Raw genomic sequence first — 25,845 nt, 5'->3', positions numbered from 1 at the left:
TGAAATCATCTTTTATGCTGTCTTTTTAAAAATTTAACATCCCATATTAATTATTCCATCACTTTAATTTGGACCAAGTGGGAAATGAAAAATTCTGAATGAAAGAATATATTTCTTTTCTTTTTTTAAATTTTAATTCCAGAATAGTTAACATACAGTGTTATATTAGCTTCAGGTATATAATATAGTGACTCAACAATTCTATACATTACTCAGTGCTCATCATGATAAGTGTCCTCTTAATCCCCTTCACCTATTTCACTCATCCCCCCATTCAACCTCCCCTCTGGTAGCCACCAGTTTGTTCTTTACGGTTAAGAGTCTGTTTTTGGTGTGTCTCTTTTTTGCTTTGTTTGTTTTTTAAATTCCACATATGAGTGAAATCATATGTTATTTGTCTTTCTCTGACTGATTTATTTTGCTTAGCATTATATACTCTCTAGATCAATCCATGATGCTGCAAATGGCAAGATTTCATTCTTTCTTATGGCTAATATTCATATATGTATATATATTTTAAAGATTTTATTTATTTATTTGACACAGAGAGAGAGAGAACAAGCAGGGAGAATGGCAAACAGAGGGAGAGGGAGAGGCAGGCTCCCCACTGAGCAAGGAGCCCAATGTGGCACTTGATCTCAGGACCCTGGGATCATGACCTGAGCTAAAGGCAGACACTCAACCAACTGAGCCACCCAGGTGCCCCATACCACATCTTCTTTATCCATTCATTTATTGATGGACACCACTTGGCAGCTTCCATAATTTGGCTATAGTAAATAATGCTGCAATAAACATAGGGGTGCATTTATCATTTTGAATTAGTGTTTTTTGTATTCTTTGGATAAATTGTAGTGTGATTACTGGATCATAGGGTAGTTCCATTTATAATTTTTTGAGGAATCCCCATACTGTTTTCCATAATGGCTGCACCAGTTTGCATTCCCACCAAGAGCACACAAGGGTTCCTTTTTCTCCTGATATCTCATTGTAGTTTTGATTTGCATTTCCCTGATGATGAGTGATATTGAGCATCTTTTCATGTGTCTGTTGGCCATCTGAATGTATGTCTTCTTTGGAGAAATGTCTGTTCATGTCTTCTGACCACTTTTAATTGGGTTATTATTATATTTGTTTTGGTGTTGAGTTGTATACATTCTTTATATATTTTGGATACTAACTCTTTTTTGGATATGTCATTTGTAAATATCTTCTCCTATTCAGTTTTATTGTTTCCTTTGCTGTGCAGAAGTTTTTTATTTTGATGTAGTTTCAATAGTTTGTGTTTGCTTTTTGTTTCTCTTGCCTCAAGAGGCATAACTAGAAAAATGTTGCTATAGCTGATGTCAGAGAAATTACTGCCTGTGCTCTCTTCTAGGATTTTTATGATTTCAGGTTTTTAATGCATTTTGTGTGCCATGTAAAAAAGTGGTCCAGTTTCATTATTTTGCATGTAGCTGTCCAGTTTTCCCAACACAATTTGTTGAAGAGCCTGTCCTTTTCCCATTGCACATTCTTGCCTCCTTTGTCAAAGATGATTTAACCGATATAATCACGGGTTGATTTCTGGGCTCTCTATTCTGTTCCATTGATCTATGTGTCTATTTTTGTGACAGTACCATACTCTTTTGATTACTACAGCTTTATAGTATATGTTGAAATCTAGGATTGTAATACCTCCAGTTTTGTTCTTTATTTTCAAGATTGTGTTGGTTATTCAGGGTCTTTTGTGGTTACATATACATTTTAGGATTATTGGTTCTAGTTCTGTGAAAAATGCTGGTGGTATTTTTGAAACAGATTGCATTAAATCTGTAGCTTGTCCATAGCTTTGTGTATGGATATTTTAACAATATTTGTTCTTCCAGTCCACAAGCATGGATAATCTTTCCATTTGTTTGTGTCATCTTCAATGAGAAAGAATGTATTTTAAAATAAATGTTATTTTTAAGCTTTAAAACATCATAGGACCTAGAACTGGGTAAGCCGTTTTTTTGTAAATAGATGCTTTAAAAATGCATAACCATGCTTGAAAATATTTTTAAATCTCTTCATAATTTTGTTTATGATATTAGTTTTCATAGTAAGATCTCTGTAATGCAAAAATAACATCTATAAAATCTCCTCACTATGTAATAGAACTTAACAAATTGCTAGTAAATCCTTTGTGGTAGAATAAGCCAGCAAATAAAATGTTTTAAAAGTATAGATGATTAATTTGCCCTATCAGATTAAACCCACAGTTATCAAAAACATATGGATTATAGAAAGCAGAACAGTGTTTGACTTTGGGAAGATTGACTGGGAAAGAGCATTAAGGAACTTTTTAGGGTGATAAAAGTGTGCACTATCTTGATCTAAAAAGTAAATACATAGACACAGTGTTCAGTTTATAAAATGTTATCAAGCTGAATACCAGATTAATGAAGTTTATAGAGTATACGTTGTTAAAAAACAACATTCAACTGAGTCAATTTTACAGATCTTATCGGCTTTACCTAATGATTCATAAACTGGGCCGCATCCAGTCTGGCAGATAGAAAGATGCTCCAAGGAGCTGTACAAAATGAAAGACTTTTATGGGCAGAAGGAAGCAAGAACAAGGAACTCATACTAGGCAAAAATTGGTTATTGCAGGTTTACTTTCCTTTAGGGGATTGTAGGTGTCTGTTAGGCAGATGATCTAACTACTACTAGTCAGGTGGCTCCTGGTGGACTGGTTTAGGATCCATTTCTGAGAGAACCTATGCTGTTTGAACCCTCAGTTTGGTGAGGTGAGGCTTTGCATGAGTGACTCCATTTTGGGCCTCATTTGCTTTCGGCAGTTACATATCAACCTTTATAGTAAAGTTTTAAAAGTTGGAGGAGCACCTGGGTGGCTCATTCAGTTAAATGTCTGTCTTTGGCTCTGGTCATGATCCCAGGGTCCTGGGATTGAGCCCCACATCAGGCTTTTTGCTTAGCAAGGAGCCTGCTTCTCCCTCTGCCTGCTGCTCCCCCTGCTTGTGCTCTCTTTCTCTCTGTCAAATAATAAATAAAACCTTCAAAAAATAAAGTTTTAAAAGTTAGACTCACTGACAGTTTTTTTCTACAAGAATCTCTATCCGTTTATTAATTGCAAACTAAATACAGTCTAAAATCCACCTATAATGTCAGAAGTAATTTATACTCTAATTGTGATATTCAAAAAGAAAAGAAACGAACAGGAAAAACAAAACAAAATGTGTGGTTTAGTTTTGTGAAGTGAAATGTGATGTGCTTTTCCTCCTTTTCTACTTCTTTTACATTATTTCTCAAGGCCTTTGGAATGAGATTTGTGTTTCCTTTCAATACCACACTATGCTTTGATGGATATTTAGATTAAACAAGTAGGATAACAGGATAACTGATAATGTTCTAACCAGAGCAACAGATTATATGCTTCTAGAAGAAAAAGAGCATCTTACTCATGTTCATTTCTGTATCCTCCAAAGGTCCTGGCCAAGTTTTTATTTTTATTTACTTAGTTATTTTTTTTAAGTTTATTTATTTTTTTTTACTAATCTCTGCACCTAACATGGGGTTCAAACTCACAATCTTGAGATCAAGAGTCCCATGCTCTTTCTTTTTTCCTTTTTTTTTTTTTTAAGATTTATTTATTTATTTGAGAGAGAGAGATCATGGGGAAGGGCAGAGGGAAATCTTTTATTTTTATTTTTTTTAAGATTTTATTTATTTTTTTGTCAGAGAGAGAGAGAGAGAAAAGTAGAGGGAGCATCAGGCAGAGGGAGAAGCAGGCTCCCTGCTGAGCAAGGAGTCAATGCAGCACTCGATCCCAGAACTCTGAGATCATGACCTGAGCCAAAGTCAGACACTTAACCCCCTGAGCCACCCAAGCATCCTGGGGCAGAGGGAAATCTTAAGCAGACTCCAGGCTGAGCACAACACCCAACATGGGGCTCAATCTCATGACCCTGGGATCATGACCTGAGCTGAAACCAAGAGTCAGATGCTTAACCGACTGAGGCACCCAGGTGCCTCTCCCATGCTCTTTCTAACTGAACCATCCAGTCACCCCTCCTGGCCAAGTTTTTAGTATTCAGTAGGGATTCAATTTATATTTGTTAAATTGAATTTCAAGCATTATGAAACAAATTTAGTCTCAAACATATTTTAAAAGAAAAATATTAAAATTTGATAGAATTGGGGCGCCTGGGTGGCACAGTCGTTAAGCATCTGTCTTCGGCTCAGGGCGTGATCCCGTTGTTATGGGATCTAGCCCCACATCAGGCTCCTCCGCTATGAGCCTTGCTTCTTCCTCTCCCACTCCCCCTGCTTGTGTTCCCTCTCTCACTGGCTGTCTCTATCTCTGTCAAATAAAGAAATATGTATTAAAATTTGATAGAAAAATAAAAATTGATGAGTGGTCAAATTAGATAAGTAGTCAAAGTACACTAAATAATGCACCCTGAATCATCTCATAGAATAATGGAATCTTTGAGGCGTCAGTCAGTGAAGCATCTGACTCTTGGTTTCAGCTCAGATCATCCTCTCATCGATCATGAGATCAAGCCTGCATTGGACTCCCGCTCAGCTGGGAGTCTGCTTGAAGTTCTTTCCCTCTGCACCTCCCCCCACTCACATGCACATGCTCTCTCTCTCTAAAATAAATAAATAAATCTTTTAAAAAGTAGAATGATAGAGTCTTTATCTTTAACCTGCTAATTCCGTTCTTTGTAAATATACCATAAGAATATAACAGAAAAATAATTTATGCAAAAGTAGTCATGTAGCTTTATTATAACGTTGAAAATTTGGAAATTAAATATAAAATACAGGAGAATGTGAAGTTAATTATTCTGTATCAATATGCTGAAATCTATCAAAGGTGACAACTTAGAATTATGTAAGCACATGAAACTAAGTATACACTGACGTAAATTAGAAGAAATTTTTAGTTATCAATGAAGAACCACAGTTGCAAGTGACAGAAAACCTAACCCAAAGTGGCTTAAGGAAAAGAGAAAATGTATTGGCTGATGGAAATGAAAAGTTTAAGAAATACAAAATCACCTCAAAATGGATCATTGACCTAACTGAAAACACATAACTGTAAAACTTTAGGAAAAGACATAGGAGAAAAATCTAAGTGATCTTAGGTTTGGTGATGAATTTTTAGATACAACATCAAAAGCATAATCCATGAAAGAAAAAATTGATTAATTGTGCTTTATTAAAACTAAAAAGTTCCTCTGTATGAAAGAAGATGCTAAGAAAATGAAAAGTCACAGATTGGGGGAAAAAATCTACAAACGCTTATCTGATACAGGGCTTGTATCTAAAATACATACAGAACTTTAAAACTCAGTAAGAAAACAAAAACCAAAAACCCAATTATAAAATAGGCAAACATTAGAAACAGACATCTCAATAAGGAAGATACACAGCTGGCAAATAAGTATATGAATATTAGTCATTAAGGAATTGTGAATTTAAACCACAGTGAGATGTAACTACATACCTATTAGAATGGCTAAAAGTGAAAAACAAAACAAAACAAAACAACCCCCCAAAACAGACAAAAACAAATGCTGACAAGGATGCCCAAGCAACAGGCATGCTCACCCCTGGCTGGTAGGAATGCAAAATGGTACAGCTGCTTTGGAAGACAGTTTGGCAGTTTCTTACAAAGCTAAACATAGTCTTGTCATATGATCCAGCAAGCATATTCCTAGGTATTTACCAAATTAATTTGAAAACATATCCACACAAGGGCCAGCATCCAGATGTTTATAGGGGCTTTTTCCAGAGTTGCAAAAACAGGAGGCAACCAAGATGGCCTTCCATAGGGGAATAGACAAATGGTGGGACATCCATAGAAGGGAATATTTATTTCTAAAAAGAAATGAGCTATAAAGTGATGAAGAGACCTAAAGGAAACTTATTGCATATTGGCAAGTGAAAGAAGCCCATCTGAGAAAGCTTAGATCCTGTATGATTCTGGCTCTATGACATTCAGGAAAAGGCAAAACTATAGATAGTGAAAACATCGGTTGTTGCTAGGAGCTCAGAGAGGGAAAAGCAAGAAATGAATAGGGAAAGTTCAAGGGATTTTAGAGTGGTGAAACTAGTCTGTATGATCCTCTGATGGTGGATACATGGCCTTACAATAGACTTCACAACACAGGGGCGCCTGGGTGGCTCAGTCAGTTAAGTGTCTGCCTTCAGCTCGGGTCATGATCTCAGGATCCTGGGATTCAGCCCACCCCCTCTTTCAAATAAATAAATAAAATTTTTAAAAAATAGGCTTTACAGCACAAAGAGCAAACCTTGATGTATATAAATTTAAAAAAATCATTTAGGAAGTTGGAGGATTCCAGGAAGGAATTCATACTGTGACAAGAGTCTACACTGACCTAGGTAACTTTGGAAATGAGTAGAGTCTGTACGTCTAAAGGCAAAAAAGGAACTGCGAGGAGGCACCATCCTCTAGTTGATAAAGTTTGTTCCCATGGAGTTCAGGTTAATAGTTCTGATACCTGTATACCTGTATACTGGAATCAAACAAGTACATGGATGGCAAATAGTTGGAGCCAGGTTTCTCATGACTGAAGTGGAAATTTATAGATAGGCAAGAAGATAAGCTTGTAAGATATGCTCATGATTTAAAATTATAAAGGAAATAAGATGAAATTTAGTTATTTCTTATAGACTTATCACAATTAGTCATATTCTATTTAATTACATGTTATTATAATTCCACACACACACATACCATTCAGATCATTTAAAGCAAGTTGAACAAGACGCAAGCCAACAATTGTACTAGGTTTAATGTACATCTTGCTTAAATTTTTTTTAACCAAATATATCAAGTTTATAAAAATATAAGAAGACTAAATTGGTAATAATTAAAATTTGATCAAAAGTATACTTTTATTATTTATTTATTTATTTTTTAGATTTTCATTTATTTGAGAGAGAAAGGGAGAAGCAGACTCCCTGCTGAGCAGGGAGCCGAGGTGGGACTCGACCCCAGGACCTTGAGATCATGACTTGAGCTGAAGGCAGACGCTTAACGGACGGAGCCACCCAGGTGCCCCCAAAAGTATACTTTTAGTTAACGTCAAAGTAGTTGCCCTTACACAAAACATGAACTTTATGATATAAGAATGTTCGCTTGTGAAAGTTAGCGTAGATGGAGTGAAAACTGGGATGTCGCCGATCTGTTTAGGGCAGCGTGGTGTTGATGCCCGGACTGTGCACGTAAGAACAACAGTATCATGTAAAATAGACATATGTGAGGATTTCATTCTTCCATCCACTATGTGCGTATTATACGTGAACACAGTAGAGGTGAGGGATGAAGGAAGGGTCGATTCCATGTGAAAGCATACACGAAAACGCTTTACCTGTAACAATCATCCGTTTTCCTACTGTGGCAGATATTGGCTCTCGAAATGATACGGATGCCATGGCAAAGGTCTTCACTGTGCACCTGGACTTTCTTCCTCAGCTTCCTCAGACCAGTTTGCCCCAGAAAGAGTCAAAGACTCTGCGATCTCTGTTCTCCCTGTCTGTGTCCTAAACAAGGTGGTTGCTAAGGACTCTTTACGACAGGGAGATAATGGTATTCCTTCTAATGAAGTTCTGTATTCCAGTCTCTAAGAACAGATGGATACAGCTGTAACATTCCCAGGATCTGCATCTAATAATATCTTTTTAAAATCTGTCAGTGGCAAGTCAAAATAGACCTGTTCAGGTACCAGATCTAGAGCAGACTTAGGTCACAGACGACCTGGCAAGCTCAATGAAGTCTTTCAACATTTCCCAGAGAATGTTCTGCAGAGGGGGTTATTGTAAACAACCAAACAAAAAGCAACAAGCAAAAACCACAAATCATGATTAAATGCATTCGAGAAACCCTGGCTAGATAAAATACAATATACAATTTTATTAATGAATGAATAATTGTATCTGTATCCATACCTGTATATCTTCCCAGCTCCAATTCCAATACTTACAATATGTGCCCTGGTCATATCAATTGATTTATGGTTTCCATAATTTGTGATGCTCTTTTATTCTTCTCAGCCTTTACACATGCAATTCACTCTTCCTATAATGTTCTTATGCAAATATTTCTTGTCATCTCAGGGCCAGAGCCCACATCTCCTCCTCCAGGAGGATGCCTGCAGACGTACCTGAGTATTTTCTCCTTCGTGACCCTTACATTTCTACAGCATATTGTTTATACCTATCTTTTAAACTCTTACCATTCATTTTAATTGTCTATTTAGTTGTCTGCCACCCCACTAGAACCTAATTCCCAAGAGTTCATGGGAAAAGCGTCTTTATTCATCTTTTTGATTTCCAGAGACTTCCATGCAATAGATACTTAATAAATGTTTCTGAGGGAGATGAACGAACAGATGATTTCAGTCTGCCCAGAAACATAATATTGACCGCCTGTTAATCCATGGAATAGAAACTGTAATGGTGATTTCAAATTCAACACCAAATATATGAAAAGGTAATACCTTTTTTTGTTGAAAGAAATTAAAATAAAAGCAGTATTGACTATGGAGAGGTGCGGCAGCATGGTGGGCAGAGAGATACAACCCCCAGTTCCCCTTCAAGGGAGGGCTTGCCTCCTCACTGCAGGAAATGCAGTCAGCACACAGCCTCCAGCTGTCAGCTCCTTCACGGTTGGCTTTAGCTGCACACCTGCCTCTTCTGTTGGAGGTCGAGCCCTTTCCAGGGCAGCCTGTGTCAAGTAACTAAGCCAGGTGGGAGTGTAAGGGCCAATCATTTGTCTGCCACAGGACAAGTTTTTTGCCTGATGGGCCAAGGTTTTCTTGAGCCCTCATCACAGTTCACTTTCTCCCTCTGCCTCTTCCTGTTCACAGGTGTAGATACCAAATAACCATCTTGCCCCAACCTTCCAGAGAATCCTATGTGTGAGGACCAGACAGCAATATGTGCACAAACATGGCCACTCATTTTAACCCCTCAACCCTTGCAATCAGAAACTGATTCTATTTCCCCTGTGTGGGCACTGCACTCTTCCTGTCCATAAAGGAACTGCCCTCTGCAGTTTCAGAAGCTTTTCTGCTCTTTCTGAAGTTACCTAATTCTGGATATTATGGTCAAAGGCTCTCTATCCCTAGCTGAAAACTTCCCTCAGAAAATTCCCTATTTGGGGTGCCTGGGTGCCTCAGTTAGTTAAGCTTTTGGCTCAGGTCATGATCCTGCCTAGCCAGGAGTCTGCTTGTCCCTCTTCCTCTGCCCCTCCCCCAGCTCGTGTTCTTTCTCTCTCCCAAATAAATAAATAAAATCTTTTCTTTTTTTTAAAAGAAAATTCCCTATTTGTGTCCTTGGACCTATCATTTTCCAAGCTCAAGCTGTCCAAATTCAAAACTTGTTAGTTTTGAATTTGCCCATTTGGCAATGTCAAATTGGCTATGTCACTTGTGATTTTCATAGTGCTGGGAAGAGAAAGGAAGGAGGAAGCCAAATGGGGAAAAGTAATTCTTTAATAAAATAAGCAGAAGATAAAGGAGATCTTGGCTTTGAGCCGAGGACCTCCCATTAACCCATCATGGGAAACGCAGGCTTCCCCTCTGCCTTAGAAACTGTTGCAAACTTTACATCTGTCGAGGGCTCAGGGTCAACAATTCTGATGGCAGAGGGCTGCAGGGAAGGGAAAATAGAGGAGAAAAACCAGTTATTCTATTTGAGATTATTCCACCACCTCAATACACATTTAGGTTCATTTCTTTGTAATGGGGGGGGAGGTTAAAAGTTATTTTACAATTAAGTAAAATATTTACATGGTTCCAAAGTAAAATCCTTAAAATAAGAAATATTTAGAAAAGTCTAGCTTTTATTCTTGNAATAAGAAATATTTAGAGAAGTCTAGCTTTTATTCTTGTCATCTCCATCTTGTTATTTCCTTTTCCTTGCACTTTTAAAAACTATAAGTAAATATATCTTTATATCTTCTCCTTTCTCAGAAAAACAGTAACAAACTGAACACATTTTCTATCTTGCTTTTTTCACTTAATGCATCTAGCAATTACTTTATAGCATTATATAAATATATTTCTCATTTTTGTATAGCTTCAAAATACTCGATTGTATAGATTTACCATAATTTATCCAACCAGTACTCTATTAATGGTTAAAATGGGCTATTTCCAACATTTTGTTGTTATAGAAAGTGCTACAGAGTATAGCTCTGTACTTACATCTTCTTATGCATTTTGCAGTACACATTTGGGGTATATTCTTAGAAGTATGAATGCTGGACCAAAGGGTAAAAGCATATATACATTTATTTGATATTGCCAAATGTTCCCCCATAATGACTGTACCAATTATATTCCAACCAGCCATGTGTGAGAATGCCTAGTTCCACACAGCCTCACCCACAGAGTGTGTTGTCCAACTTTTGGATTTACGGTAGATAAGTAATGATAACATAGTAATTGACATTTCTCTTATTATTATCAAGATTGAGCATCTTTTTATAGGTTTAAGAACCATTTGCATTATTTTCTATGACCCTTCTGGTCATTTCTCTTGTGTATTTTACTTTCTGGCCATTAGCTTTTTCTATCCTACTTTTAAAAGCATGAGCTAACATTCTGAAGGAGGGCAACAGACCCATCAACAGAGAGTTACAATCAAATGTAGAAAGGTCAGTGATGATTACAGTAATTGGTGTAATGAATCCAGGTTTTCCTCACTACCCAAAGGCAGAGCACTCCTGTGACACCTTCTGTAATCCGAAATGACGTAAAGTGAAGAGTCTCTCCTGCTTTCCGAAAGTTCATGTTAGTTCATGGCTGCTTTCACAAAAGACCTACATTAGTACCTGTTTTCACTAACTGAAAGAAATCCTGAGAGTATTTTCACTTTTATGAAGAAATTAGTATACTAATGCAAGGGAGCAGAGGATCACCTGCCAAGGCCTAGGACAGAGCTGGAGGGCTCACAGTGTGGTGGGACGGGGTTCCCCTGAGGAAGTGACATCTGGCCTGTGTCTCCAAGAATGGCGAGGATCTAGGTAAGGAATGAGGGACTGGAGAATGGGGTGGGCAGAGAGGACCTTTGGACAAAGGGAAGAGCTTGAGCAAAAGGCTGAAAGGGGACAAAGAGCCAAGATTCAAGTTCAGTGCTAATGAGATGGGGAGATAGGAGATAGGACTGGAGAGGCCCTGCCTGCTCTGCTAGGAGCTTAGACTACTCCGTGGACAGTGAGGACTCTGAAGCATTTTTTAATGGGTGGAGACTGGTCAGGCTTGGGCTTAAATAGAAGATGCTTGATTGTGTGGACCACGAGCTTGAGCAGAAAAGCCTGGCGACAGGGGGCCCCAACTGGTGGCTGTTGAATTGGTCCAGGAAAGCAGAGAGCTAAGGCAGAGGTGAAGGAATGGAGAAGATACACACTCGGGAATGTGTTGAGTAGAGGTTATGAGGAGTCAGGGTGACCCCAGTTTTCCAGCTTGACTGCGTGGTAGTAGTACAACAAAATAAAACAGGGAAAATAGGGGAGAAAGAAAACCAAGGCCAATAACTAAAGTATTAACCAGGTGTGGTTTTGTATCTGCTATACAATTGGCTAATGGGACAGTTAAAATTGAGCCCAGATTGTCATGAAATGTTGTGACAGCTCTTGAACTCATTCTAAGGATTAAAGAGGATCTCCTGAGGCCACCAGATGCATTTCTATTAGAGAAAATCCCTATTGTTGATGAATCAGGAGCAGCCTCTTCTGATGAAACAGGGTTTGCTGCTTGGCACAAGTGAACTGCTGGCTATTGTCCTGATTCGCTAGTTTAACAGCTACGGTCAGAGTAACCACTTCAACAGCACAACCGCCGAAGCCATCACAGGGGCTCTGCAAAAGTATCTTCTTCTAACATTTGGGAGGCATCGAGCTTTACATTTTAATGACACAAAAGCGATACAGACCAGAAATTTTTTTTTTTTAAGATTTTATTTATTTATTCGACAGAGATAGAGACAGCCAGCGAGAGAGGGAACACAAGCAGGGGGAGTGGGAGAGGAAGAAGCAGGCTCATAGCAGAAGAGCCTGATGTGGGGGCTCGATCCCATAACGCCGGGATCATGCCCTGAGCCGAAGGCAGACGCTTAACCGCTGTGCCACCCAGGCGCCCCCAGACCAGAAATTCTTATAATACAGCAGTGGTATGAATTTCCAGGTGAATATATGTCAGAATTTACTAAAATTACATAATAATATTCAAATATCCTATTTCTTTTTTTTAAAAATATTTTATTTATTTATTTGACGGAGAGAGAGACAGCCTGCAATAGAGGGAACACAGGCAGGAAGAGTGGGAGAGGAAGAAGCAGGGTCCCAACGGAGGAGCCCGATGTGGGGCTCGATCCCAGGACCCTGGGACCATGCCCTGAGCCGAAGGCAGATGCTTAATGACTGAGCCACCCAGGTGCCCCTCAAATATCCTATTTCTAAGCACACTTCGGAAACTGGGGAGCTTTGCCACCCCTGTACCAGTGAAGTTTTCCTTATGTATATATATTTTAAAGATTTTATTTATTTATTTGTCAGAGAGAGAGAGAGAATGAGAATGAGCAGGGGGAGCAACAGGCAGTGGGAGAGGGAGAAGCAGATTCCCCACTGAGCAAGGAGCCCAATGTGGGACTCGATCCTAGGACTCTGGGATCATGACCTGAGCCGTAGGCAGACACTTAACTGACTGAGCCACCCAGGCATCTCTTTCCTTATACTTTTAAGCCCCAGATATTTTTGTTTCCTGCCCTATATTCCTGTTTGTAGGCAATAATCTAGAAAACGCATAGAATGAAGTTATAGACTTGGCTTCCAGTCCCAACAACTCTTCCTAACATTGGCAAGCTTATTTTCTGTAAAGCGAGAATGATTGTGCCTACCTCGAAGGGCAAAGGAGATAAAGTATGTAAAATGTTTGTCACAGTACTTGTCACATAGTATGTACTCAGTAAATACTCATTGTAATATTAGTCTCATCGCCCTACCCTTCACCTTGGCCACTCCCCCATTCTCCTCTTAGGAAATACACACCACTAATACATATTTAAACTGTGACCATAATAGCCTTTTTAAAAAAATATGTGGGTTTGCAAGACCAGCTATGAAAGTGTCTGTATTCTTCCCCTTACTCATTTAGCTATACTTCAGATGTTAGCACCAGGAGTAGGGTAGTGTTATTCCCTGTCTGTCTAATCAATCCAACTTCCCACAGTTGTAGTTAATTTAACTGGGGATGATGGCACACTTAAGATTTTTCCATAAAAATACAGTTTTTAAAAATTAAAACCATGAACATTGTCATTGCTATCCCCTAGTTGCGGTAGTAGACATTAAAAAACAATAAATAATTAAAGCCAGTGTTTTAGCAACAATAATGGTCATATAGTACAAATATGTGTATTGTTTTTGTTAAAAATGACCTTAGCCATTACAGAGACGGAGCCCTTCATGCTTCCCTCCACCAATCTGATCCTGGGAGAGGTTAGCTAAGGAAATAACCAAGCATGCAGGGGGTGCTGGAAGCAGAGCCAAGACAAAAACCCACCCTGCTGATCCTTGGTCCAGGCTGCTTTTCTCCCTACTCTACCTTATAAAAGACTCTGTCATCTTTCTTGCATGCGTGCAACCATGGATAGCAACAGCTCTTAGAGTTTCCTCTAATGTTTTATGTGGTTTTTCTTTGGCTACCAGTTTAATTTTCTGGCAAAATCTTCTTCACTCAGGAATGAACAAATATAATCGGACACTTACCATGTGCCTGACACAGTGCTAAACACTCCCCCCCTCAAGTTTTCTCATTATCTGCACAATAATGTTATGATACAGAATTGTTATTCATGATTTATTAATGAGGTCAGTGAGTTTCAGAGAGTTTAGTGTCAAAGTTTTGTCTTATTGTACATTTATGACAGAGAAGGTGAATTCCCAAATCTGGCTAATTTGGGGGGGTTATTGTAACTGGAATCTAGATTTGATCTTCTACAATCATACCTGTCAAAATGGTACTTTTAATATGACGGAAATTCTCCCATATGAAAAAGTGATCATAAGTAGAAACTATTCTCTCTAGGCTATTACAGCTCCCCAGCCTGTGAATACAAATGAGGTGATAGTAACTTTCAAGCCCAAATTTTCCTAGCTTAATAACCCTCTTCCCTTTATAGCCACAGAATATCAATCCCCTTTGGAATTTCTTCTCTTCTCCCTCAACCAGCACACATCTCTGAAGTCCCTAAATGCCCATCCAACCTTCTGTAGTCTCTGCTTTAAGCTTTAACTTGACCGTGGCTCAACCACATTTTGCTTAAGCCTCTCCACTGGCCAAAGTGAACTTCTGTTGATCTCTGTTCCCCAGCTCACCCAGTTGCCATTGGGCTCCTGGCTCCCATTCCATTCTCTGTGCCGTCACTCTGACTCAGACTTCTTGATGACACAGGAAGGGAAACAAGTCCCTTCCTCTATGAGTTGCTCTCTTAGAGGGCCAAAAACGGATTGTCTTGAGTTCCAAAGGACAACCCTGTTTTGGGTGACAGCTCTTTTGATTATTTAATGAGTGTACCGCTCACTGCATGGGGTCAGGGTAGGTAGTTTTGATTTTGAAGGTCCTCTACTCCATCAGGTCTTTGGTTGAATCCAATGAATTATGCCATACCTAGTCTTTGCTTGGATTAATTCTCTCTCCTGCCTGGAAAAATCTACCTGTGAAACATTTCTTCCATCAGCACCCTCCCTCTACCCAACTCCCTTTTTTCCTATCGGTCATTCAGTTCACCAGACATGCTTCAAGTTATTTTCCCTAGAAACTCCCACCTCCCTTTGAAAACACTGGATACAATTAGCAACCAGGAGGGAGTCAGTGAGGGAAGGTTTCCCCTGTGAGCATCCAGGAACCAACCCTTTCTAAGGAAATGTATTTTTATGACAGACTATAAATATTTACACTTATGGGGAGAATAAGCAATGAAATGTCGTCTCCAATGATATGTGTTCTTCTGTAACTTTTTCTAAAGCTCCTTCTTAGAACCAAGGTCTGGAGTTCTGTGTATCTTCATCTAGCTTCCTGAGGTTAGGCATAATTTATAGTAGTTGTACATTGTAATGTTTCATATCAATGTCAGACTTTTGATATTAATATGAGCTATGGTTTCTTAATATTTGCCAATCATTGGCCATGCCATACAATAAGTATTCAGATATGATCCTCAAAGAGGGCCTCATCGCTACAAACATAAAAATCATAAAAAAATGGCTATTACATTTTACTTTACTTTACTTTACTTACTTTACTTGACTTAAGACCCTATCTAGTCTTAAGAAAAAACTCCATTTCTTTGAAAAATTTCTTAGCAAATTCTGCAGGATTTCGATGGAGGAACAACCTCTCATATATTTTATTAGAATTTGTTAACATCTTCTTTTTATTAAATGCTAATATAACATTTAGAAATGTTATTTTAAATGGCTAGGAACAGTGTGAGCTGAGGAGAGGCTAACAACCTCTAGAGAAGAGCACATGAATGGGCCTAGGGCCTCTTTTGTGGTAGAAGGTGAGACCCCCTCCCCGTTCCTCACTGTCACTCAACCTAAATGGTGGAAGTGTAAACAAAACCAAGTTAAAATGCTTTGTATTAAGGAAAATTAAGGTCCTGGTGGGGAGTAGATATGGGGCCTCTTAAACTGGAGGAAAAATAGCAAGATGGAAGAGAAGGTTTGGTAGACAAAGGGGGTCACTGAGGGAGGGGCACATGAGACCCCGAGGAGGGCAGTCGGGACTTCTCCACGTGGCAGTGATCCAAGAAGCTGGGGAAGTCTAATTTCAGGAAACACTGAATTTTAATTTTAAGTTGTTTGTTATCTGTGCTTTTCTGTGCTTCCATTCAGCAGTCCTGTGTTGGTGGCATCTCAGGGGAGTTGAAGAAAGTAAGGCAGGGCCCATCGTAGAACAAAACTCGGCTGCAGAGGCCGGCAGACCATTGGGGGAGGGGAGTAATTCCAGAGAGAATGGACATTAATGGGAATAAGAGCCTTCAGGATACCCTTCAAAATCCTGGAAGAGAGAGGAATGTCTGCACTGTGAGGGAAAGGGATGACACAGAACATTTTATTTGAGGTATTGAAATAACAGCTGAGCCCAGAAGGCTGAGAAACAGAGATTTTAGGAATGGACAACTCACACTAATATTTAGCAACAATCCAAATCAAATGGTAGCCCCCAAATAACTAAAATACCTGAAAATAATTTGTTTTATTACTATCAAAAGTTTAAATAATCAGGGAATGGGGTATTTAATCATCAAAAAATTTAATCTCAACTTTATAAAATGTACCAAAGCTAGAATATGGTTTTTTTTTTCAGAGCCAGGATATTTTTAAGTTGATGAAATCATAGATACATTATGTATTTTGGGTGACTCACAGTTTCTTAATATAAGCTGAGAATTGTTGTTACAGCAGCTAGCCCTAGAGTTTCTCTTGGGTTAAAGGAATGCGGGGGTGGGGAATGGCCATGAGAGAGATGGGGCACAGTGCAGGAAATGAGAAGGGGGACTGAAGAAGATGGAAGGGTGCCACCAGACGAAAAGGTGTATTAGTTATCTGTTGCTGCATAACAAATTACCCCAGAACTTTGTGGCTTAAAAAAAACAGATATTTATTTTCTCACAGGTTCTGTGGGTCAGAAATCTGGGTGTTGCTTAGCTTGGTGCCTCTGGTGCAAGGTCTCTCATGAGGCTGTGGTCCAGGTGTCAGCTGAGGCTGAGGTCTTCTGTGGGGACTCAGTGGGAGAGGAACTGATTCCAAACTCACTCACACGGTTGTTGCCAGGGTTCAATTCCTCCAGGGCGGGTGTGCTGTGTTGTGTGCTTCTCCATAGGCAGCTCACAGCATGGCAGCTGGCTTTCTTCAGAGAGAGCAAGTGAGAGAGCGCACCCAACACAGAAGCAACAGCCGTTCTGTAACCTAATCTAGCACATGACATCCCATCACCTTTGGCACATTCTATTTGAATCTAGTACACGACATCCCATATTCTATTTGCTAGAAACAAGTCACTAAACCAGTCCATACTGAAGGGTAGGACATTACACAAGAGCATGAATAGCAGGAGGTGTTGGACACCAGGGATCATTGGAGACCATTTAGAAGGTTTTTGTCACAGGTAGCCAATGAGAACTCCTCAGTGGCAGTGTGGCTGGGAGTATTTTAAGAGCAGGGATGATAACTATAGAATTTTTATGGTTTCTAAATCTACTTCAGCCTCTTGAACATCAACACTGACTCCTAACACTGTCCATCAAGTGCTGGGAGATTGACATATCCCTGGGGGGTGGGTGTGGGAAGGGTGGGGTTGGTGGGATAGAGAGTTGGAAGTTTTCAGACTTTGATATTTGGTTGTCTCATTCTTTCATTACTATATTTTCTGAGGCCTTTTGGAACACTCCCCATTAGTAACCATGACTCTACCAGTTCTATTAGACCACTAGCATTCAGAAGAGTTAAAAAATATTATTCACGTTTTTCTAAAACAAACATCTATTTGTGTGCATTTTTAAAGATTATTTTTTACGGAGCTACAAAAAATAGGTTGTTGTTATTGACAAACTAATCCACTCCTGAATACATTTACTCTAAAAAATTACTTAATCCTAACAGGAAAGGGAAAACCCTATACATACATACATACATACATACATACATACATACATACATACATACATATATTCATGTCTGAAACCATTTACGCATCCACTTAAGCATTACTTTTCTTCCTTAACTGTGTATTTAAGAATTCCCTCTGCTTCTTTACATTTTCTACGATTTCGTTAAGGGCAAAATTTAAACTAGATTTTAAATTGAAAAACATTCCTCTCATTCCTGCCTTGTTCCATTACTTGATTGATTACTTTTTTTTAATCTGCTAATGCTTATCATCCATTCTTAGGAAACAGTCTCCAGCAGTGATCTCTCTTGATCTCTTTATCTGCTGTGTCACAAAGTCACATTACAACAGATTCTTAGTAATCTAAAAAATACCAGGATGCTGCTAGATAACTGACAAACCCAGTAAGTAGAACTTCCGGCACCCACCTAAACAGCTCTGCAGAAAAAAAAAGAAAAAAAAAAAGCCTAGGCTGGAACCAGATGCTTACAGCAGGCTGCTCAAAGGGCGGTATGGCCAGCCCGGCTCTCTGGTGTTCTGTGGTTTTGTCCTCAATTTTGTGAGTTTCTGTAATGATTTGAAATAAATTGAAATGTACAACAAGACGGGTTTTCAAACATGAGAACCATGATGCGTTAGCACTTAATGGAATAGCACTTAATAGAGAAAAGCACAAAGAGTAAACATGGAAGGGCCCCCATTCCCAACATTGAGAGACGATGATCCTTACCACGCGGCTGTGCTTACCTCCACTCGGAGATGTCTGTTCCTTCTCCAAGTGATTTCTGTCGTCTCTAAAGCTACCGTTTTGCCCTTCTTTAAGCCACCTGAGTCAGTCAAGGACCCATGGGAGATTTTTCAACCTCCTCCAGCACGTGGTATTTGAGAACAGACCTGGCCCCTGTTTTGACCGTTTTGTGTAACCACAGAGGGAGCGGGAGGAAAGCTTTCGTGAGCTTCTGACCATCTCCTGTTTAAGCCAGTTTATTCTCCTCGCGCGCAGGGTGCGCTGGAATGTTTGGCAAGTGGAAGTGCAGTGAAGTGCGTCATTGTACTGCTCTCCCAGCGCATGTTTTCCCACGTAGAACATTCAAAATGTTCACTTCCCTGGAAAATGTTCTAAAGAAGTCTCACTGTATTAGGCTTTGTCTTCTCATCTTTCACAAAGCTCTCAGCTCTCTGTGGAGAACAGGCTTTCCTTTCCATAGGCATTTCTGTTGGCACCGAGCCACAGAGACGTGAGCTACAGCCACTGGGCTACAGGGGAGAAAAGTAGGGGGGAGGGGACGCCTTACAATTTCCCCCCCACATTCAATACACAGAAGGATGCCGCCTTGGAAATACCTATCCGTTTGCTCCTGAAAACATTGTCAAAGAAATGTGTTTACAACGGTTAACTAATACTTATTTTTAAGAGGTGAGATCATTTCCCAAATGATAAAGAATTCAAAAAAATTATTTAACATCAGAATATAAAACAGGAGCTTTTAGGTTGAAATATGTGGTTGGAAGTCCTTAAAATATTGATGTCAAGTGTTTTAAGATTATGTCACATACATTCATTAGGCTTAAAAAAATTCCTGATGACTAATTTTCACAGAAGGAGGTTTTCTGATTAGGGTAAATTTACAAAAATGATAGTGATTTCTGAAAAATTACTGTCAAGAAAGATAAAGAACCATTAGTTTATCACATTTCGGTGGATTCTACATTCAATACAGATTAACTTATTATTTTATATTTAGAAAAACAAGAAGATTCAGCTGGACCAATTAAGCCTTTTTTTTCCCTGTCACTACACACAAAAGTCTAAAACCATTTTTATTGCTTTCCTGAAAGCGCCACAATAAATAACTGAAAATTGTTGAGAAGTTAGTTGTAAGAAGGAAGCTTGAAATATGGAGATGATACCAAGATTCTCAGAGATCGATTAAAGAATGGAATGCAAACCAACTGATTTTAAATACATTCAGTTGTTTGATCCTGTCTTAGGGTATTCAGTCAACTTTTCTTGAAAGTCTTTTTTCTTTAGAATGTTTTGAATTTTTATGATTCTTTGGGAATATTGGTCACCTGTTCTCAATTTTTTATGTTAGGTCAGGATCTACTCAAAAATGAGTTAAAAGCCACATGACTTTTGTGTCTGTCTGGGAAATAGGGCTTGACTTCCACAGATGTCATAGAGATGCCATATACACACAGCATTACATCACTGATATTTTCCCTGTCACAGAAGAGACAAAAGCACATGTGATACCAGGGCGGGCTTGGTAGGAAATCAGCATTGAGGTAAAGGCTACTTTTGACTCGTAGAATTGAAGCTTCCCGGTAGATTGAAGGCAATCTTTTGACAACACATCAAATAACTTAGACATTCTCTTAAAAATTGTGCCTTGTTGAAAAGATGCCCTGCATTGTGAACACATTTCTCTGGCCCTGTTCTGGCTTTTTTTGACCCAGCTGGGGAAGCAGTGAAAATAAAGTTAACGGTGGCATTAATCAAACCTTTCTTAATTTTGACAGCATCTGGAGCTCATTCTTCTTGCTGGGTGTCATTACCACTGATCTGTTTTATGTTTTGACTGTGCTTACTGATAACCCCGTCAGGGTTGAGAAGTAGAAAGACAGGTTGACCACTTCGCTTTAGTGTTGGTCTGCTGAACTGAATGGGAGGGAGAAGTGACTGCATTTTTAATGAACATATATGAAGTTCATGATGGTAGGAGTATAATAATAATAAAAAGGGGGGATGGGGAAGAAAGGAGTGTGATTAGGAGAATTCACAGATTCAGATAGCCTTAAGATTAGATAAATATGAACACTTTTATTTTTAAAATCATAAAGAGGCTTCCAAGAAAATGCTAGTCAAGAAAATGCTATTCTTTGCATTTTCTTACAGAAACATAAAAACAAAATGGCTGTAGGACAGGGTAATAGTTTTAGTAAACGTGGTTTGAATTATGTTCAGACAAATGCAAAGTGATATGTTTTCTGGGAGAGGTGTCTAGTACGGAGATTTTTGTGTTCCTTGAAACTGTTGAAGATTTGATCTGGGCTTTGGGGAGGAGCGTCATCCTTTTTGCAAACCTAATACCACGAGACTCTAAACTGTTCAGAAGAAAAGATCACTACCACCTTTCCCGTGCCTCCCCCCACAGGGCCTGCTACTTTGTACACAGTAGGAGCTAAGAAATATTGTTGCCTCAGTTACTGAAGGGTCACATTCAAAAGCACTTTCATTAGCCAAGGCAGAGTAAGCCCAGCTACACTACGGTCACTTCTAACATCTCTTGCTGCTAATTCATGAAATCATATTTGCCATGAGATATCACGTCTATTCAGAATGATGGAAATAGAATCTCTTTCTTTTATTGTCATTCTTATTCCACCATTTATTTGTTTTCATGATCGCAAAAGTGTTTGCCCGGTATTCATCACTCATGTCTTTCTCCCAGCACAGTAAACCCGGCGGCCACGTCAGAAGAGGTGTGTTAAGCTCTAGCACCCAGCAGTGTGCTGAAATACAGTTCACCACTGGCATGCTTATCACAGTTGCTTTGTGGCCCATTACTCTCTGTTGCACTACTATTTAGTATTTACTAAGAGCGCTGTCAGCTCCAGCCTTTCATTTCCTCTCCTTTGCAGGCAGCGCTGGTGCACAGTGGGTCCTCATCCTTCCTTGCTCTTCCCTCCCTGCCCCCACGCCTTCTAGCTATCTACTCTCTAGCTCACTCCAGTTCAGGCTGCTGAAACACCAAACACAACCTTTCCCTTAACACCGCTTGATTCCCAAAGGAACCCCCCCTTCCGCCAAAGAAAAAGTGAAAACGACTCAGATGGAGGGAAATAGAAAAGATGAGGAATCCAGGGGCAGATATTCAGACCAGGTGAGGCTGTTGGAGAAAAAGGAGCAGAAGCCAGTGACATCACCTTTCCCCGGCTCTGGGAATGAGCCAAGTACACAGATTTAAGGCAGAGGTCTCACATGGGTGGCCGGCATGCTGGGTTTGCACAAGGTGTCGATTTCGTTTCTTTCTCAGATGCACCAAGATTAAAATATTAGACTTTGTCTACAAATATACATGTCCAGATTCTCTTGAAAAATTGGAAGACCTGGACCCACATTCTTGCACAGCAGTAATCAGCTAGAGTGGAGTGATGCTTCCCATGCCCTGTGACTTAAGGAGACCCTGAAAAAACAAAAACAAAGCCACACAACTCTTGCACAAGGAAAAGATTTATCTCCCCAGGTGCCACAGACTGCAGCTACTTAGTTGTGCGGGTACAGCCCACTGAAAATGGGGAAAGGCTTTGGGCTTAGAACTCAGCTCCTCAGCTTACGAACCGCAGCAACTTCTAGACGTGAGCCTCACTCTTTCTCTTCTATAGACTCTAGTGATGGAGCTACTTGTCTTTACCTGATTATCATGAGGATCAAATTCAACAACAACAACAAAGGATTGGAGTGAAAGTGCTGAGTGTGCTCAACATTGCAGGGCAGCTAGTTTTCATTGTCAACCTTTTGGGTTGTGGTATTTACTCTATGTGAAATCGTTTAAAATACAAATAGACATGGATGGGTAGTATATTGATTTACAAATGCGTAATAACACCCCCGGAGGACACAAGGATGGCTGTGGGCCAGTCAGGAGCCCTTAGGCACAGGACCCAGCCCCTCATAATCCTGGGTTCTCTGAGCCCTCATCTACTCGTTTCAGGTCCCATCCAGGGATCTAGCGTGGTTCCTGAGAACTTGAAGTATGTTGTGTTTCTGAATTCCTCTCCATTTAAAGCCATTTCTGGAAGATGTGGACCATGCTATTCCCTTCCTCAGGATTTTGTTCTCAGCAGATAGAAGCCATGAATGGTGCAGCATAGGACAACAGAGATTTTCTTTCCTTTCTCCCTTCCCTTCCCCTCCCTTCCCTTCTCTTCCCTTAACTTCCCTTTTTTCTTTCTTTTCTTCATCAGAAACAAATTCATACTGTAGCAGTTTTTATTCCAATTTGTCATCGTTCCAACTCAACTCTTCCTTTAAAATTCATAAAATACTGATCTTCCTTCCCATTCCTACCCCTTTCGCATTTTACACGTTTGCAGGAAATGCAGCCCTAATTCCTAACAATTCAGAGAAGCCAGGGATGGTGCTTCCATGTTCTACAAGCCCATTCTGGCTGCCTCTGTCCCTTCTCACTCTACACCTCAGTGGTCTCTTATGCTAACACCTCTTTCCAATCCACTTCCCTCCCCAAACACAGACACATGCTTCCCTCATATTTCTCAAAGCACTGCTAACAGAAAGCTGTTGTGTTTAACAGTCTTTACCGAAGGGTAGGCGGTCACAAAGGGACATTATACATCGAATGGAAAACAACTGGAGACTTAAGTTTTAAAAATCTTGTTTGTGGAGGACAGTGGCCATCCCCTTCTGAGCGCCCCTCCTGCCTGCCTCTGTCCTCAGGCTGAGCCGCTGGGTCCCTGAAATCCTCCCATCTCCTCATTGTAGGAGCTGACATCTTTCAGGATCTTATTGCCTAGCACTACCTACCCCCCGCCCCCGCCCTCACCACTCATACGGAAAATGCTTCAAACCATAATAACCTCCACAGNTGCATAAAGTTTGAGTTTGCCTGAAGACCACATCTAATGTCAGCAGAAATGTTGAGGTTTGGGGTCAAAGTATGTGCATGCTGTTCAATTTCAGGAGCCATCCCAAGGCTTCCTTAGACCTTCTTACTGAAGGACACATTATCAGGAAATACCTGAAGAATTCAGGGAGAAGAAAAGCAAGTATTGACCTGCTACCGTACATAGGTCTGTGGCGCGTTGCCTGCAGGACAGACGAGTGCTATGGGCTGCTCCCTAGTGTGTGGATGACACCGTCAGTCTCTTCCCTTTGCCTCTCTCCCTTTTGAGAATTTCCAAATGCCATAGGAAATGGAACCATATGAGAAAAATACAGCAGCCAGAAGCATTTGCACGCATAACTTCTGGTGTCACAAGGAATTAAAAAAAAAAAAAGTCTCAAAGAGCGAGGTTTATATGGTAAGCATGGGTTTCATTTATGTTCTGATCAGGTTCTAAATTTCAGAATGAAGAGCAGAGAAGGAGGGTGTCCTTCTCCCCTGACGACTGTGCGTTTTTCAAGCAAAGGATAAAGAAAGCTTTTCCTGCAGAGGTTGGCTTCCAGCTCCCATTGTAAATTTATGCCACTGACATTGAACAATACGTTATTCACACCTGTGTCAGACAGGGGAGGAGCCACTTGTCTCAGCTTAGACTTCACCGTGCTCACCAGAGTTCCAACACCTCCCCCTCTTCCCCGTTCTTCATTTCCTTTCTCACTCCCAGAGGTATGTTGTATTTCATTTTAAAGTGCTTAGGGACTCCAGCAATATGCACTATATAAATAATAAATGGAATGCAATAGAATTGAAATAGTCTTGGACCCCTGACTTTGGCTTATATCCCAAAACAGACAGAGTTAGACATACAAAAGCTGCTTCTCTGACAGGCTTGGTTTTTTTCCCCCTCCCTTTCTTAAAACTGTCATTTCATTTACTTATTGGGATTTTTGTGTGTCTGTTTGGAGGTTAGGGGAAGTTCATAGCCTTCCATCTCTGTTGTTTATGGTGGATGTGTTCAATGTGGAATGTCACTGCATGTGAAATAGAGAGACCAAGGGCAGAGAAGGGAGAACGAGAGAAAAAAGCATGGCATCCAATAGGGTAGAATGAAATAAACCAACAATAAACACAGGCTTATTTTGTGCCAGGTGTTGTTGGGTAATGGAGGGATACCAAGAGCATTGAGACATGGGCTCCATTTCAAAAAGGCATATGACGCCCCATCTATAGCCATCCCATATACCAACTGTGGTAAATGCTATAACGAAATGGTGGCACAGGAAAAGAAGTTCATTTCAGTTGGTGCAATCAATGTGGAAAAGCTTCTTAATTGGGTGGTGGGTAGGATTTTGGAGATGCGAGAAACAGGCATTCGATGGAAAATATAGAATAAGGAGAGGTGTAGAAACAGAAGAGCGACAGGTGGGCGTGGGGATCCCTGGTGGATGGGGTAAAGAAGGCCGAGCCCAGATAGAAGAGGAAAGAAAGAAAGGAATTCACATTAAGGAGGCCCTTCATTCTGGGCCCTTTCTAATGAATTCTCATCTAATCTTCTAAATAGCCTTGTAAAATAGATACTATTATTTTCACTGTGCAGATAAGCAATTTGGAAGGTTAAGTATTGGCACAGGAATGAGATGCAAACCTGGGGGCTCGGAGTCTGTGGCCTGTGCTCCTTCCAGGGTACTGCTCTCAATAGGTTCTTTCTGTTGTCTTAGAGCCACAATTTAGGATTTGGAATTTTTCTGTAGCCCAACTGGGGCTATTGCAAACTTTTTCAGGAAGGGAGAAATACAATCAGATCAGAAAACAGAATCATCTTTAATATGTTCAGGTCTAACATTTAACAAAGGTCCTCTGGAGCAGGGGTCGAGGTGGGGTGGTTAGTAGGTAAGAGGGAGCAGCTCTCATTTCCTGACTGCTCTTTTATGATATCTGATATCTGATAATCCGATAGAAGATTTTATAAATCATTCTCTAATAATCTGAAATTAATCTTAGTTTTTTTATAATATGATGTGTGCAGCAGCTGAAGTGACTTTTTTCTTTTTATTTGGTTCCCTAAAGAGTAATTACATCAAAGACACCTGTTCAAAACTTAGTGCAAATTAAAATCACTAAAACATTCAGTGCTGGAGCACTCTGCCTGGCTGATGACAGAGGAATTAGAAGCATCATTTGGAAAGAGTAATTTGAAATTCAAGATCAAGTCCTGAAAATGTTAATTTTTGGAACTTTAGATTAAGACAATGCTTCAGTTGAAGAAAATTGCGTAACCAAACATATTTATTGTCTCATTATACTTATTGTCTCATTATATCATTTTCTGTTATGGAATAATAGAAAATAAATGATAACAGTGCTTTCACTTAATGAGATATTATGAATTTATTAAAATGAAAGATATCAGCACCATATCAGAATATGGAAATATTTATGTTGTAATATTACAAAAAAAACTGAGTATATGATTATGATTTCTTTTTTAATTTTTAGGGGGGGCAGACAGGGGGAGAGAG

At 39.8% G+C, this 25,845-nt stretch overlaps 1 protein-coding gene and 1 long non-coding RNA gene across 3 annotated transcripts in view; both read right to left on the bottom strand.

The window, feature by feature from the left end:
- C5H4orf45 (chromosome 5 C4orf45 homolog) overlaps positions 1 to 7,547 on the bottom strand; it is a 101,479-nt gene extending 93,932 nt beyond the window's left edge. The window contains exon 1 of the mRNA XM_019802219.2: positions 7,392 to 7,547. Coding sequence (XP_019657778.1) covers positions 7,392 to 7,455 — 64 coding nt within the window. The 5' untranslated portion in view covers positions 7,456 to 7,547. The remainder of the gene's footprint in view (positions 1 to 7,391) is intronic.
- Positions 7,548 to 16,677: 9,130 nt separating this feature from the next.
- On the bottom strand, positions 16,678 to 19,006 carry LOC109490007. Of its 2 annotated transcripts, none has more exons than XR_002143193.2 (3): positions 18,447 to 19,006; positions 18,190 to 18,266; positions 16,678 to 16,999 (listed from the first exon to the last, which is right to left on the bottom strand). It is a non-coding gene; the product is annotated as an uncharacterized LOC109490007 (long non-coding RNA). The 2 variants fall into 2 exon arrangements; XR_002143192.2 differs by having other exon boundaries at positions 16,678 to 16,940; positions 18,447 to 19,000.
- Positions 19,007 to 25,845: the final 6,839 nt, after the last annotated feature.

The sequence above is a fragment of the Ailuropoda melanoleuca genome, chromosome 5 (genome assembly GCF_002007445.2).
Source record: "Ailuropoda melanoleuca isolate Jingjing chromosome 5, ASM200744v2, whole genome shotgun sequence".
Taxonomy (NCBI): Eukaryota; Metazoa; Chordata; class Mammalia; order Carnivora; family Ursidae; genus Ailuropoda; species Ailuropoda melanoleuca.
The sequence above is the reverse complement of the archived record's forward strand: the minus strand, read 5'-3'. Positions and strand labels throughout refer to the sequence as shown.